The 16,235-nt window shown below is 37.0% G+C and overlaps 1 protein-coding gene across 1 annotated transcript; it reads right to left on the bottom strand.

The window, feature by feature from the left end:
* Positions 1-1,429: 1,429 nt before the first annotated feature.
* Positions 1,430-16,001, bottom strand: slc25a10 (solute carrier family 25 member 10). The gene is made up of 11 exons (XM_038271867.1): positions 15,475-16,001; positions 10,852-10,971; positions 7,655-7,769; positions 6,807-6,855; positions 6,660-6,701; positions 6,533-6,576; positions 6,376-6,446; positions 5,875-5,967; positions 5,720-5,797; positions 5,476-5,532; positions 1,430-3,144 (listed from the first exon to the last, which is right to left on the bottom strand). The coding sequence occupies exons 1-11, from the start codon at positions 15,562-15,564 to the stop codon at positions 3,043-3,045; spliced, it is 861 nt and encodes a 286-aa protein (XP_038127795.1). The 5' UTR covers positions 15,565-16,001; the 3' UTR covers positions 1,430-3,042.
* Between the last annotated feature and the right edge of the window lie 234 nt (positions 16,002-16,235).

Raw genomic sequence — 16,235 nt, 5'->3', positions numbered from 1 at the left:
AGACCCTGTCTGAGTTTTGTTTGATTGAATTGAACTTTTATATTACATTCAGATCCAGAGCTTGGAAAATGATCTACACAAATGAGGAAAATATTGAAATATTAAACTGCACTAGTTAGTTGAGAAACAAAACAAATATTTCATTTTATCTTTTTAAGAGGCAGGAAACATACACAGAACCCTACATTATTTCCAAACCAGGTAAAAATTTATAAAAGTTATCTGAATCTGAAACTAGAACTTAAAACATATCCGGTAACTGGAAAAACAGAAGAGGTTTTTCAGTTACAATGTATAGAGACAGTACATTTAGTACATTTTTTATTCCACTTTCATTTTACTTTTAAATCCACATTTAGATATTTTAAATAAGTACAAATTTACAACAAATCTAAAATAATCAGTATTTATTTTAATAGGAGCTATATTCAAAACTAGTAAGATCTCCACAAAGTCCTTGCAGCCTTACAGGAATCAATGGAAAGGCATTGCCGTTCTTACAGTAATACTGCAGCAGCTTTATGTTCTAGTGGTATTCGGATGAATGACTATTATCTTTAGGTAGTAAGGCCTTCCTGCAATTACTTTAATCTTTAGCTCCTTCCACAAATTAACCAGGAATCTTTCAGGATCATTCAAAATCCAGAGTATTTCCAGCCACACAAAAAAAAAAAAAAAATGTCAGTGAAATCATTACCCTGAAACTAAATCTACCAGGGGTATTGAACAAATTAAGGCTCAACCTTGGCATCCAAACTAACCTATATCTAGAGTCGGAGTAATAAACAAGAGCTTGGGAGCTGGAACTATAAACAATCAAGGCCAAAAGAAGTCTGAGGCTCATCGCCTTGTGTCAGTATTGTGTAAAGTTCACTGATAGCAAAGGAGCAATCTGTGTCAGCAGGCTTCCATGACAATAGCTTAAGGCATCTCTACACGTCTTAAAGGGTGCTAATAGCTGTGGAGATAAGACACTGTAAATAAAGCCGCAAACCTTTAAAATTAATTTGTGGATATTTATAAAGACCATCAAGGCCTCAAACCGATATATTTCTGACATGATACCTTTAACAGGGTGGACACAGAGGTGAAATGTCACATCTATAAGATGATGAAGGTGAAGGGTCAGTCACTAACATGACGTATTGCATCAATAACAGATGGGGTAGTTACATTTATCTTGGCTAAATGACGGAACCCTCCAGCTTCTAATCATCATTACTGATGAACAACACAGATTAACTGCAAGAGAACTGGGGCCGCCACGAGTCTGCAAAGTAAGATCTACCCTGAAGATAGAAGTGAGAACATTAAATTGAGTCCTTGCTCTTATGAGAGCAGATCCGTGAAGGTGAAGGCTGATTCACAATTGCAGCCAGCTGTGTGAGCTTCTGCCTGCAAGAAGCTGAAATGGATTATCAGCAGCGGATTTATGAACATTAGATTTATTTTGACAAAATAGTTTAGAGGCACTTTTGAACCAGAATCACACATGGTTACAAAAAAGGTCTGAACACAGTTTAAATCATTTCTTTTAATTTTCAAAAATCTAAGTGAAAGATCTACAGTATTAAAATTTACTGAGCCATAACTGTCCCAATGGTTCATTTCAATTAATTTAAACAACAAAATGTATACAGATATTCATGAGATGAAGAGAGAACTTCTTGGTGCATAAAACAGGTCAATTTACATGTAACAACACTGCCCCCTGCAGGACAGAAACTATAAGGCCACATGACTTCAGCAGGCACAACTAACAGGAAAGCATTTCTTTATATCTCACTAAGAAGTAATAACAGGAAAATTAATGACAGCAGGAGAATGTCTTACTTGGATTCATTCACATTTTTAGTTTGAATTATTTAGACATCAATTGCTTCAAAGCAGGCCAGCTAATGTTAAACAAATTTGACCCTTTCTATGAGGTGCCCTTTTTATCAGGGTCATTGATTATAAACGCTGACGTACATTCACCCATAAAAAATAAAAGAAAAAACATTTCAGGCTGAAATCGAACCCTTGATTTGAACAGCAGGTTTCTCAAAATGTTCACAGAATTCAGTTTGGATCTAAGACACAAAGTTGCTTTTATTCATAATCAGAATGTTAACAATTAGCTGTATGCATATCAGTTTCTTCATCAACTCGCTGTGTATTAAAAGAAAAAAAAAAAGTGATGCAAACAAACTTGGTCCTCTTCTATTCCAGATGTGCAGTAAAAAGGAAGGTGGAATGAATTAAAGAAGCACCAGGCATACATTTATGTTTTAATCTGTTAGTGTCTGATTCTGAGTTTAAGAAGTTAATCCAGGGGAAACAAAAGCAGACAAGTCTGCAGCATATTTTGTCAAAACTGCTGATGAAGAATACTGGGAGATACAAATGTGTTTGGAGTTCTGTTAGATTTATGGCTTTATAAATCCATTTGACATTGGTCAGATGGGCACTGATAAAGCCATGCTTTGTTTGTTTATAACAGAACATCATGCACTGCTCCAGTACACCCTGCTGATAAACCAGTAATTGTTTTAGAGCACTATAAAATACTCATTCAAACTAGTTTACAGATTTTTCTCACTTATGCGACTTCTGACATTAACTAGCAATGGATTAGGTTTCAGGTTAGACTAAATCTCTAATTTTATTATTAGCTTAAGGTAAATCTAATCTGTTACCAATATGGCAGGTTAAATATTAACAGTCTGAACTGAATATTAAATGCTAATCTTATTACTATTTATATTATTAATACAATTTTCTTAATGTTATCAAGCTCATTCCAGAAGCTACACATCTGTTGCTTTTTTCATCTCAGTCTTACAATAATGGGGGCAGTAAGGAGAATAAAAGAAATTGGCTCATTTGGATACAAGTCATTATATCAACTTGTAGGATGGAGGTAGAGAAAAGGGAAGAGGGAAAGTACCCAAAGGACAATGAAAAACTGTTCAGGTACCCCCTCTACTTCCTTTCTGATGAATTCAGAGGAGTAGGATGATGGTGGAGGGTTTGATTGGCAGTAATGAGCCAACCAGCAGATCAGGAGATGATGCGAATACCAAAGTACTTTTTCAGCTGCTCCAGGAAGACGAAGGTAAGGACTGTGTGAGGAACCAAGCGGATTCCTGCTGGAACTAGACCCTGCAACAAAGTAAAGGGCTTTCATGGATATGTGCATTTCGATCTTAATATGGAAATAATTATTCATTTTGACCTCAGCACACAGAGCATAGCAATTAGCATGCTGTTCATGCGTGTGAAGATATTACAAAGATTCATTCCACATACTATAGTACTCCACAACTTCCAATTTATTTCAATAATTATATTTATGGAGCTTGGAGAATTTCAGTTTTTATATTAAATATAGCCATACAACATCATTTCTTTACAAGTTAGGTGTTCAGAGGACTTTAATCAAATACATTAACAGAAAATTAAATAAAAAGGAGAAAACTGTGTTATGGTTGTGCAGGTATCAGGTGTAATAGCAGCCTTGAGGGATTGGAAAGAAATCCAATCAAAGAGTTTGCTTTATCGTTTTCATGGTCTGCCTGCAAAGTACTGTCCACAACTCGAAAACGAAAAAGCATTCTGAGCGGCGGGAGCAGCGGAGTGACGTCAGCAGCCGCTCTTCCTCAGGTCCTTGCTAACGAGTGTTATGCCCAAAAATGCATGCCTGCCGAGATATGCATCCCCAGTCGCGGGAGCGCGCATCGCTATGTTCAACTGCATATCGACAAGGAAAACTGATTAAAATACGACCAATGGAGCTTGACTTCTTATATTAATGATATAGAAACGTTTAAATATACCTCTCGTTGGAAATAAATGTGGTTATTTGGCAGATTCATTTACAAAAATACGGATTTTTTAAATAACATTAATTCCAAAGATTTTGACCAAGGTACAGCTGATTTACTTGTTGTGGTCTCTTGTTATTTACACACAACAATAAACCGTGGTAGCCGACGTGAGTTTTGAAATTGCAAAGCTTTCTCTTAAGGGTAAACTCAAATGCTCATCTACACAGCAAAGCGTTCACAGACCAGTGTGATGCATAAGAAGCGCGCGCCAGGCCGCGCCGCAAACAGGCTGCTGCTCAAGATGGAAAAATCTAACTTTCGCTGCTCGATGCACCGCTGAAAGCCAACAGCTCCTTGTTCTTTTCCACACGTTCCTTAAAAAAATCTGTCGTTGTTCACAGTGTCCAAATGTTCTCATCCCATTGAAAACTGTTGTAAACCATATGCTTGTAATAAAAATGAAATAGAAAATGGAGTGTAATGATTAAAGACTAAATCCTGAAGGAAAATAACTTTTTCCTGTGTGAAATTTAGAACTTAAACTATATTTTTGTTTTATTATCAACTTACAATTTCTCTTTGTTGTACTATCCTTAATAAACAGTCTGTGTTCTAACATCAGGCGTTTTATTTATATAAAATAAAAATAAAACCTGCTATAATATGTCCCCCTTGTTTAAATCAGACAAAAAAGGTCCCAGCTTTTTCAATTCTGACTTCTACGCATCTTTTATGATGAAAACTCACTCCTGAAACTTTGGAGGTGATAGACCTTTGTTTCTTAAAGTTACAAGGGGGGAACAGATTATAGCAGGTCACCTGCTAATTATTCAGCCCGAGTAGTAAGCAATACATATTACATGCAGTTCCCAAAGAGGACTGCAGAGGGCAATACAGCCTTATTTGCCTACTGAGATTCATAGCCCTATCTGTTGTTGGCCGCCCAGTCCTATGAATCAATCATTGTCGACTGAAGTAAAAACTAATTGATTTTTGATAGATTATAGAGTATTTTGTTTTTTTACAGAGCAAATCGTACAAAGTATAAAAAAGCACAGGGGACTATTTTTTTCTGAAAAAAAATGCATGTAAGAAACTTCCAGGTCCCTTTTCAAATAATTAAGAGTGTGGGCAAGTCCTGTCGGCCATGTGCCCTGGTCTGCATCGCTTAATGTCACCAACTTAGCAAAATAAGATATTTTTATCACACCATGTCATATTCGCCAAGGAAACTGAATCTTATTGGATACAGAAACACTAGGATTTGACGGCAAGGGTTGATATGATCACCTTTTATATTTAAATTAAAACCCTTAAACACAAAACATTGTTCAAATACATTTTAAGGACAAAAGATTGGGTTTTGTAATTATTTGGATCTTTTACTAGTTGTAAATATAGGTTTTGGTAAAAAAAAAAAAAAATTATGTTAAAATACATATAGTCCATTACAATTCTTTTTTAAAGTGGTTTCATTGGCAAAAGCATAAAATTGTTGCAACAAGAGGTAACACAGGGACAGTGATGTGTGGACTTGTGTAAGTTCATTAAAAGGAAAAAAAAATGATTGTGAGTATTTGATAATTAATAAACTATTGGTTCGTGCAGCCTGATTGTGAGTAATGTTTTCATGTGACTGAACGGTTTACGGCCGTTTTGTTTTTACCTTGTAAAATGCCAGTGGACCCAGCTTGGCTGTTTCCCGCAAGCAATGCAGCACCCCCTGGAGACATGACAGGTATGTTATTGCAATCAATTTAAACTGGAAAATAAATGAGAATGGATTCGTATTAAGAATGTAAGTTAGTAAGTAAATATAATTTACTGAGCACAGATTAAAAAAAAAAAATCCTCTTTCAACCAATCCAAGGAGTCGGTAAAGCACAATGAATGAGAAGTGATTCACTCACAGTGTACTCTCCTTTAGAGTTCATCAACCTGGTTTTGAGAACATCTAGTGGCTGACATAAGAACGTAGCACAGCCTCCCTGCAGAGGAAATGTTTGATCAAGAAAAAGCTTTAAAAAAAAACTACATTAAATCAGTGCAAAAACTGAACCCTTACAGCGATGAAGCTGGAAAGAAAGTGTGTGAGTATATTGTCTCCCATCACTCCGGTTCCCAATACTAACTGCTTGGCCTGGTCATAACATGCCAGCTGCAAACAGAAAGAAACAAAGTGTCATTTAAACATTTTAAGAAATGTTACTGTTAAAATAAATCTATAATCTACACTTTTAATATTGATGCTCAATTAAATTCAATTGTCTTATGTATCCATTTGCTGTCAAAAAAATAAGTTAAAACTTAATCCCTACAGTCAGGAGCAAATCTCCAAGCTGCAGGTGTTATTAAAGATTGCTACTTGGCGTCCTCTAGTGTTGGTCCTGTAGGTAAATTCAAAGCCAAATCCAAAACAGAAAAAAATAGTTTTAAAGTTAAAGGAAAATCAGAAATGTAGCTTTAAAAATGCTCTAATGCATTCATGTTTTTAAATACTTAGCTCCCACTAATAAGAAATATAGTTTTGAACACCTACAATCTGATTTTAAATGAGGCGACTTACCTGCCCAACAGTAACTAGTGCACCCCTCCCAGACGCCATGGAGGCTCCTGAGAATAGTTTCCTTACACCTTCTGCATGAGTGGGTAAAGATCAGAGTGACTGTTATGCAAGGAGGTGCTAAACAATGTGTAAAGCTGGACTTATGCTCATCATTTACCTTCTCTAAAGACTCGATAGAGTCCATCAATAGCATGTTTGTAGCTGCAAGAAAGCACAAATAGAGCAATCTGTTACTAAAAATCTAAACCCTTCTAAATAGGGCATTTGTGCAGCACAACACTCACTTTCTTCTCTGTTCTGCTGGTAGTTTCATGTCATTTTGCATCCTAGGAAAAAAAGATAAAACTGCTTTCAAATCTACCTCAAACCAACTGTGATAAAATGTCACGAAACAAATGTGATGAGTGAATTTGGACTGGATGTGGCATTACCTAACGTTCACCAAGTCTGATGGTGTCCCAACAAACCCACCAGTGAATCCTGTTGGCAGATGAAACGTGTTGGTGAACATCACTTTAGAGTTAGCAATGAGCATTAGAGTGTGTGTTCCAGAAAGAGCGAATATGTGCTGGTGTACGTTAGAGCTGAATGATTAATTGCAAGTGCAATAAAAGCACGATAGGGTAAAACAAGGTTTTCTTAACGCAAAGGCCACGATTTGAAAAGTCACGTGATTGGGGGTGACTTGCAAGCAAAGTAGAATAGAGGGAAAGTTGATGCTCGTTTCGTAACCTGCTGAACAATGGCTTCAGACTTGACAAGAACAGACAACTGAAGAGAAGCAGTAAGTAGTAGCACTTGTGTGGAATTATTTTGGGTTTAAAAAAAAAAGACCACGCTGCGCGACATGAAGTGTTGTGCAAGTAAGAAGACATTTGTTCGCTAAATTTTTCCTGCACTTTAGTATGTGTGATGCAACTGAATGGAGATCAGTTAATATTATTTTCGTATCTTATTTTAATTATTTATAGATTGTCCTGTTAAAATCTGGCAGTGTTGAAGGAGTGGAATCCATAGGTTTATGTATCATGTTTCAGGAAACCTAAAAAGATGTTAATAAGGTAAAGCCACAGATTTGTTTCCTTCATTGTTGTAATATGTGCTTAAAATAAGACTTGGTTGTATATGTTTAAAAAGACATGAGAAATTAAACTGGAAAAATAAATTGCATGTAATCGTAATATTATGCTTAAAAAAAAAAAAAAAAAAAAAAAAAAAAAAAAAAAAAAAAATCGCAATTAGATTTTCCAACTTCGTTCAGCCCTAAAGTGTGTTTTACCTCCAAAAGCTCCAAGCATGACCTTCTGATAAAAGGGCATTGGTCCTTTGCCAGTGCTACCCATCATGTCTCTGACTGTCTCATAGATGGCAAATCTGGTGAGGGAGTAGGTAATCTGAAAAGAGAAATGTATAGGTAAGATAACATCATATTTTTTTTTTTTTTTTTTTTTACCAAAAGAAGAATTCTAGGACAGAGTAAAACAGAGGATAGGTATAAAGAACCCTAATTAATTTAATAATACAAAAGGGTTCAGCATACTAGTCATGGTTGTTTATATGATTGTGTTTATGTTAAACCTCAGAGGTCCCTCAGTGTTTTTCCTCAGATCGTGACCTGCACCTATAGCTAAAACCTGCATGCCTGGATCATGATTTTTTGAGTCTAAAGCTGAAGCTGTCAATATTCACTATATATATATACTCACAATGTTAAAGAATCCTTAAAAAATTCCAATAATAACAATATTGAATAGATTGTTCCTTAGCATGAGGCGCACCTCAGGTAAAAACTTCATTGAAACCCATTAATAACTTCAAATATTCCTGCTAACGGACAGACAGACATGACTAAAAACATAACTCTCCAAGTAGAGGTAATGAGACAAATTATACCGTTGAAGTTAAACCTGTTAAAACTGATTCCCTAACTTTTATTTTTCCGATATACACACATGTATATACATAAATACATATACACTTTGCTTCAAGGCTTTTCAGCAGAAATTCTCAAACTTGTCAAGGTGAAATTGTCAAACTGATTGCTCCAAGTATAGGTAGCTGTGAGTTAAGTCCCCCCTTCTATTTTATCAATGTTTTCAGCCACTGAATGCGTCATTCAAACATCACAGTAGTTTATCAACCTTTAACCCCTATTTCTATTGATTTATTCAGAACGCTGCTACAGCAGTGTGTGTGCTGCTGAAAAGCAGCAGCTCTACAGATGAGCACAAAGAGAGGAATAAGCGATTAAACAGTTGCTGTTATTAATACAACTCTACATGTTATTTTTAATAAATCAGTATTCAAATAATATATAGCTTACTATATTTAATTATAAAGAATAAAAAACAATGTTTAATGAAATGTTTTTCAGGAACAAGTAATGTTAACAGGGTTGAACCAAAGAACAGTGCAAAATAAATGAAATGCATGCATTAGATTGTTGGGCAGCATAATTAATTACTTTTAAGGTTTATTAAAAGTTTTTTTCTGAAAGAATAAAAAAAAAAAAAAACATCTGAACTATTGGAGCCTATACCATCCTCAAATTCTGAAATGATCCAAGAATAAACCTGCATTCAGACCAACTGCAGGTCTTATCAGCCGTATCTGCTAAATCATTTATAATGGGGAAGCAATACAGACAAACTGATAAACTTATGTAATCTAAAAGTCTATTAAGTTAATCACACTTGTGTTATTATGAGTTTGCACTTGCAGAGGGTGGTATTGTTATGCTTTCAGGTTCATTTGGTGTCACAGGCCTCTTTAAAAAGGAGCCTGTTGATAAGCAGAGCCGCAAAGCTGCAGGCTGATTTATAGAGTTCATGACCTGCCTGACAGATAGCATTCAATCTAAATTGTTAAAGTTAAAGAGTGACAACTTAACAATACCTCTGTTATATTGAATCACAGTGTCAGTCCATTTTAGAAAGAGCTGTTTATTAAAAAGGGTTAAAGCAATATAAATTCCAAATGTCCTTAAACAGAATGATTCTCACTAGGCATGTTTTGGTCCTGTTATAATAGGAAGAAAATGCTAAATGTTCATATGGAATCAGCTGTGCATACAGCTGTATTTTGGTGTTTACAAACTCCTCATAGAGATTTCATGTCCAATTAATTTGGTCTCTGTTTAAATAACTTTAAACACCAACAAGATAAATTACGTAAACTGTAACTTAGAATTGATAAAGTGTATCTTAGAAAGTTACACCTCAAGCCCATCCTGAACCTTAATAAGGTTCCTGAGCAATATTGGACACCCTTCCTTCACAGAAATCATTAAAAATGCCATCTTCCTTTAGTCAAACAGACATTTTTTGACCACTGGGGTTGAGCTTAATTCAACTCAAACTGAAGTTATTTAGTTCTTCTGTTCATGTCTGAAAGTAGCAAATCATGGAGGCAAACTAAGATATGAACAATCTGAGAAAGTTATGCAGATCAAGTAGAAATGCAAGTTATCATTTAAGTTAAAAACTGATTACTGCAGAACTTAAATGTGCACTCATATTTGAAAATTCTGGTTTGACTCAACATGTTAAACAGCCAACACACAATCAAGGACATATTTTGGACTTGGTCATCGATAAATGGCTAAATATTTCTGTTTGTGTAACTGATGTTACCCCATCCATTTACTTTTAAACCATTTTTCCCCACTTATTTAATTACCAAGAGATATGTTGTAAGAAAATGTGTTATCATGGACTACAATTGAAAGCTTTACCCAGGCCTATCCATCTGCTTACACTTACGCTGTCGCTCAGTAGATGAGTTGGTTGATCATTTCCATTCTAAAGTTGCAGACATCATTGATTCCATTGCTCCAGTTAAAGTGAAGCTTTTCACTGGGAAGATGAAATCTCAATGGAGAAATGCTCCAGCAGTGAGAAATGAAAAGAGGGAGTGCCAAAAAGCTGAATGAAGGTGGCAAAAGACACCATGTTCACTATGAAATCTATAAAGAGAAACTTTAAAAATACAATTTACAACTAAAAGATGGAAGATAATATTTCTTCTCTGAAATTATCAACAACATTAATGCACCTTATTTGCCACAGTCGTCAGGTTAACCAACGCTCCTATCTCTGTGGCCGATAAACTCCAATCTAAAAAAGGCCTTCTGTTAGTCTATAAATCACTAAACGGATCAGTACCTAAATAAAAAACAGATTTGTTGTCAATGAATCAACTTTAAAAGTACTGGAAGCCTGAGTTCTTTTATGTCAAAATACAAAAACCCATTTGTTTAGACTGCATTTGACTGCTAAAGTTTGGTCCAACTGCTTTATTTCTTTTACAACCTGCTTTTATCTTTATTTTCTTTTAGTTTTCCTTCTATTTTATTGTTTAATTCATGTAAAGTACTCTGAATTGTCCTTGAACTGAATTGTGGTATACAAATAAACTTCAGTTGTCTTACACCCTAAAGGTTTACAAAAATTGGATAGAAAAAAAATGCATGTCTACCTGTCGACAAAGGGAGGCTGAGAGGCCGTTGTAGAGAGCCAGAACCCCATCATTCCTCACCACATGCACGGCCATCCCAATCATCCTCTTCTTCACCTCCTGCTGTGTCTGCAGGTGGACCTGGGAAAAAATAAATAAATAAAAAAAGAGAGCCATGTTAAAAATAAGTTAAAAATAAGACATTTTAAAATAACAAACAGCAATAATCACAGTAAAACATGAAATGTCTCCACAATTCAACAGTTTACTCTTTTAATGGCAGAACACAAACATGATTTATTGTTTTCCACTCTGGTATTCATTATATCATGAAGAGAAAAAAAAAAAAAAACGTGCATTTATAGCAATCATTATGCCATACAGGATTTCTCAATATGCTGTGACGATCCATGCTTGTTGTCAGAGGGCCTCAGCGGTTTCTAAATCAGACCTTTGTCCTTTGTTTCAGTGAGGAGCTCAGTTTGAAAGTCACTGACCTTTTCAAACAATGTGGGTTTTTTTTTTTTACCTTATTACAGTGCTGATCTCAGTAAAGATGTTTGTGAGATTATATCATTTGTGTTTAGTCTGTACCAACTCAGATCAAATCAGTCTACTTTAAAGCCATATTCTGGTTTCATCCTGAACAAGTGGCGATAAAATGAAAACATCTGGTACAAAGTGTTCTTTAAATACTAAATATTTACCCAAGTCCACTCAGTATAGTACAAAGTAGCAGCTCCTGAGCAAGTTCCACTATGTGAACTACAAAAGTATGTAGTGTACTTTTTATAGATACATTCACCCTAATTGTATCATAGCAGCTGTTCCCAGTCCACAAAGGTTACAATCCTGCAGCTTTTAGATTCATCCCTTCTTAAGCACACCTTAATAGAACAAAAAACTTACCACCATGGTTTGGGTTCATAACTGAATATGATGATAGAAATAGAAGGGATACATCTAGTGTCTCATTCACACTGACTCTCAGTAATGATTTTGCTTTCCAAGGCTATGGCATTCTGGGTAGCCCTCCTCAGTCTTCTCTTAAACCACTCCCTACTGACTACCTTGTAGGTCCACTCCGTCATCCACGACAAATCTGTCATGCCTTGCAGTGCAGCAATCCACACTTGATCCTTGCTGATTATGTGCCTCCTGTTTTTAAAACGTACCAGTTCCACTTTACTCTTGCTCTGTCCGACTTCCTGTCCGTTTCATCCTTTTTTGTAAGACATTCATAAATTTTGAAATAGACTGGATTTATTTCATGTCAGGGAACATGAGTGGCCTCTATTAGAATGGCTTCTACTTGCATTGGGAGGGGGGATACAAAAATGGGAATGGGAGGACATCTTACCTCCAGCAGAAAAGGAAAGCATTGCTAAGGCAATACATTAATGCTTCATGTACCCTACGGTAAATCATTAAAGCCAGTCAAATGAAACAATTTTGAAGAGGACCTTCCATTTGGAGATTGATGAGGTCTTTTTTCATAACTTGTGATTTTGTGTCTGTGTGACAAAGATGCAGAAAACCAGCGGAACTTACATTTGAATGCATGCGTTTCCTCCAAACCTGCTTCTAAAAAAATCTATTTTCCTGAGAGTAATATGGCGGACAACCTTGCTGTAGCTCTCAGAGCTGCACTCCAGGGCTGGCAACATGGAGAAAAAACTTTGAGCTGTAACCACCGCCAACATTTCAGCCGCAATTAAGTCCTTTAATTGGCCGTTCTTTTTTGCTTCAGTCACAACCTAAACCTGGCTGTCACAAATGAATTGCATAACAATACGCACAGAATGGAGCGTGCCTTTGGAGTGTGCTGTGGTATTGTTGGAATTCACACAGCTGGTAACGTAGGAGGGAAGTCCACAAGAAACAAGTGGAGTTGGGACTCCTAGAACATAGTCTCACAACGGTAAGTATCAATTTGTACCTAAATTTCTAAATATGTTATGACATAGGCAAACTAAGAATCTAACTACATACATTAATGGTTTTTTATTTCATTTATTTATTCATCTATTCATCGTTTTCCCCCTCTAATAATTAAAATTATTTATTAATTAGCTAATTACTTCATCCATCTGTCAGCATGGGTCGGCACCAAACTGGCGATAATGGAGCACATTCCTGGAACAGGCTCAGGGGATCAGACAAGTCTTGTCAGATGACAGAAGAAGCAGCCTCTCCCTAACCTGGCAGAACACAGATCTCTTGATAACTGTTCACAACAAGCGCTGAAACCAGTCAGTGACTTCACTGATATTTGGTCAGAACATGATGCGATCAGTTCCTTTAGCTTCCCCATAATCCAGCTGGGCAGGGACAATGTGTTGGCTCTGTCAGAAAATGACCAACAAAAAACACAGTCGATCAAAACTGGAATTCTAAAAAAAGCTGGAGGCAGTATGAACCCGATTCATTGAGTAAATGATTGAGAAAATGCACTTTCCTCAACCCTCGATACCGTGGAGGTTATGACACCGATGCCAACGTATTAACTGAGACCAAGGCAGAACTACAGGCATGCTTCAGGCCAATTTATACTTCTGACGCATAGCCTCTGCAACCGTCACATCTGTCTCTGTGCTCACATTGGCACTGCATGGGTATGCTTTTTTGTTTCTTTTACTTTTTTTATAAGCTCTTTTTGTTATTTAAAGTTGTTCAGTCTATGATTTTATTTAAGTGATTTGTGTGCGCATTTTGAGCAAAAACTCTTTCGAATGGTCAAGTTCATAAAGCATTTTATTGCTTTGTTTTTTACGAGCCACTCTTTTTTGTTATTCAAAATTGCTCAAGCTGTGCTTTGATTTAATATATTTTTTGTTTTTTTACACATTCGTTTATACTGTTAACCAAACAACATTGCTATCAGAACCATTCAAGACTCCAAAGCGACCCACATGCACAGAAGGAGCTTCACGCTCACAGTGCTGTAGCGAACAATGAACGTCTAAAACTAGTCTTACAGTGAAAAAATTCTCATGTAGTTCTCACCAAGTTGTAAACGTTTACATTTTGAGGGACAAAGATTTGTTCTAGGATATTGATCAATACTGGTTTCATTGTCCTTTAGATTTGTACATTGATCAAAGAGCTCGTCAGGCAAAAGAGAGAAAACATTTAAATATACATTGCTTTGGATATATTTAATGATAAAAACAGACCGAAGAGTTGTAATTTGACATGCTTTTCTGACAGATGAGTAAAGCTAAAATAATTTTACTTATTTAGCCATTAAGTTTAATAGCCAATGCCATTTTGATGGGGTAGTGTTGGCCTATGGAGCGGTTCAGTTCAATTCAGTTTATTCATATAGCGCCAATTCACAGCACATGCCATCTCAAGGCACTTTACAGTTCACCAGATCATAGTTAAATTGATTCAAAGTTTTCTATCTAAGGAAAACCAGTTGATTGCATCGACTCATTGACTCAAATGCAATCCCTCACACTAAGTATGCTTGTAGCGACAGTGGAGAGGAAAAACTCCCTTTTAACAGGAAGAAACCTCCAGCAGAACCAGGCTCAGTGTGAGCGGTCATCTGCAGAGGCCGACTGGGGTAGAACAGTGCACTTGTGCTCTGAGAAGGTTGCAAGTACCCGGTTCAGTCCCAACAGTCTCCACTCTGAGTTCCTGAGCAAGACCCTTAACCTCTGATTCCCGGGCGCCGCACAATGGCAGCCCACTGCTCCCCAAGGGGATGGGTTAAATGCAGAGATTAAGTTCTTTAATGTGAAATCAATAAAGTTCAGTTATTAATTATACAATTGTATGTGAAATACAGTAATAATATTTCTTTACTCTAGTTTATAATCTAATAAGATTATCTTAACCCATTTTACAGTCAATACAGCTAGAGAAGACAGGTTTTAATATAAACCTCGGGAAAAATTCACAGAAAGCATTTACAACTTTAAGCGCCAACCTTAAACTAATATGCATTTACTTTCCTGAAACATGTGCTTGGTGTGTAAATGGACAGTTTTCAGCCTACCAACATGCAAGCAGGACACAGGAGGCCTTTTGAAGACCAGTTAACTAAAGTCTGGTGATTACCTTCTTTCACTCTATAATTACACATCACATGAGTTCCTAAGACCCAGTTAGTTTATTGAGTCATGTGCTAAATGAACAAAATTAATTACAGAAAATCTGTGCATTTGAGGGACACAAGCACTTTTTCTGCATTTAACAGGGAACATTGCAGACATACATGATATCGAAGAGGAACAGGTTCTGTTAAAGGAGGTGGCAAAAAGACATACACACACACAAATATACATACACACATCCATACATACATATACACATATACATACATATAGATACAGACAGACAGACAGACAGACAGACAGACAGACAGATGAAACAAAGGAAAACAAAGTTAAAATAATCTGGAAAAGTTTTGGGCTGACCTGTGCCCTGGATTCTACCAATTTTGCACATCTTACTAATTTCATGAACTCAGCAAAAGTTAAAGCTCGCAACAAGTTTCCATTAAAGGAGCCCAACTTGTGAAACCGTTCATTTAGGCTCATATTATACGTTGCCTTGGACTACAGCTGTCTCGGTGTTCAGGCCTGCACTGTCTGAACCCCACGGTCCATGTGGGAGGACCAATGTGCCCCTCACCTTGAGAAGATCCAGAGGATGCGTGCAGCATGCTGCTCCGCAGGAGGCCAGCCCCCCAAAGTACCACCGAGACATCCGTTTCTCAGTCATGATAACAGCGGCTCTTCCGTCCTCCTTCCACGGCACCGCGTTCTTTTCTCCCGGATAGCCGCGCCGCTTCGTCCGCCTCAATTGACCGTTTGCTTCCAACAGGCCCGGAGCTTTCAGCTGCAACTAGCGAGTAAACTGTGCAGGACGAGGCAAACCTCGTTAACCTTCACACGTTCAGATAAAACACGGTGCCTAGAAGCGGGGACTTTGATCTTTAGCCGCGCGGGCACTTTCTCGCACTGAGCCCAACGTGCACGAGGGACGTCGTTGAAGCTACAAACGCAGCAGGAAGCAGCTGAGGACAGAGGAGCCCAGCCAATTGTCACTGTGGACTGAGGAGCTGCCTACCAGTCCGGTGGAGAGGTCCACGACGTAGTATGACATTGCAGAAATTTTCTGCTCCCATTCTCCTATTTCACCATTTCTAGTTGTCATGTGCTTTTAAAGTGATATACACCCTCTCGGATTTCATACGTTTGTAAATATGCGCACTGTCCCTTTAAGAAGACAGCTGTTCCCAGGAGAACAGAAAGTAACCCATGAAAATGGGGTTGGTTCTCAGCTTTCATTGCAGGAGCATGTGGTTCCCAACCACTCAGTTTAATCCTGCCTTTCTCTAGAATGTTGCATTGTCAATAAAAGTTGGTAATCATGGTAATAAAATTTTTGGT

The sequence above is a fragment of the Cyprinodon tularosa genome, unplaced genomic scaffold, assembly GCF_016077235.1.
Source record: "Cyprinodon tularosa strain WSP-4 unplaced genomic scaffold, ASM1607723v1 ctg81, whole genome shotgun sequence".
Lineage (NCBI taxonomy): Eukaryota > Metazoa > Chordata > Actinopteri > Cyprinodontiformes > Cyprinodontidae > Cyprinodon > Cyprinodon tularosa.
Note: the sequence above shows the minus strand (reverse complement) of the source record. Positions and strands in the feature narration are given on the sequence as shown.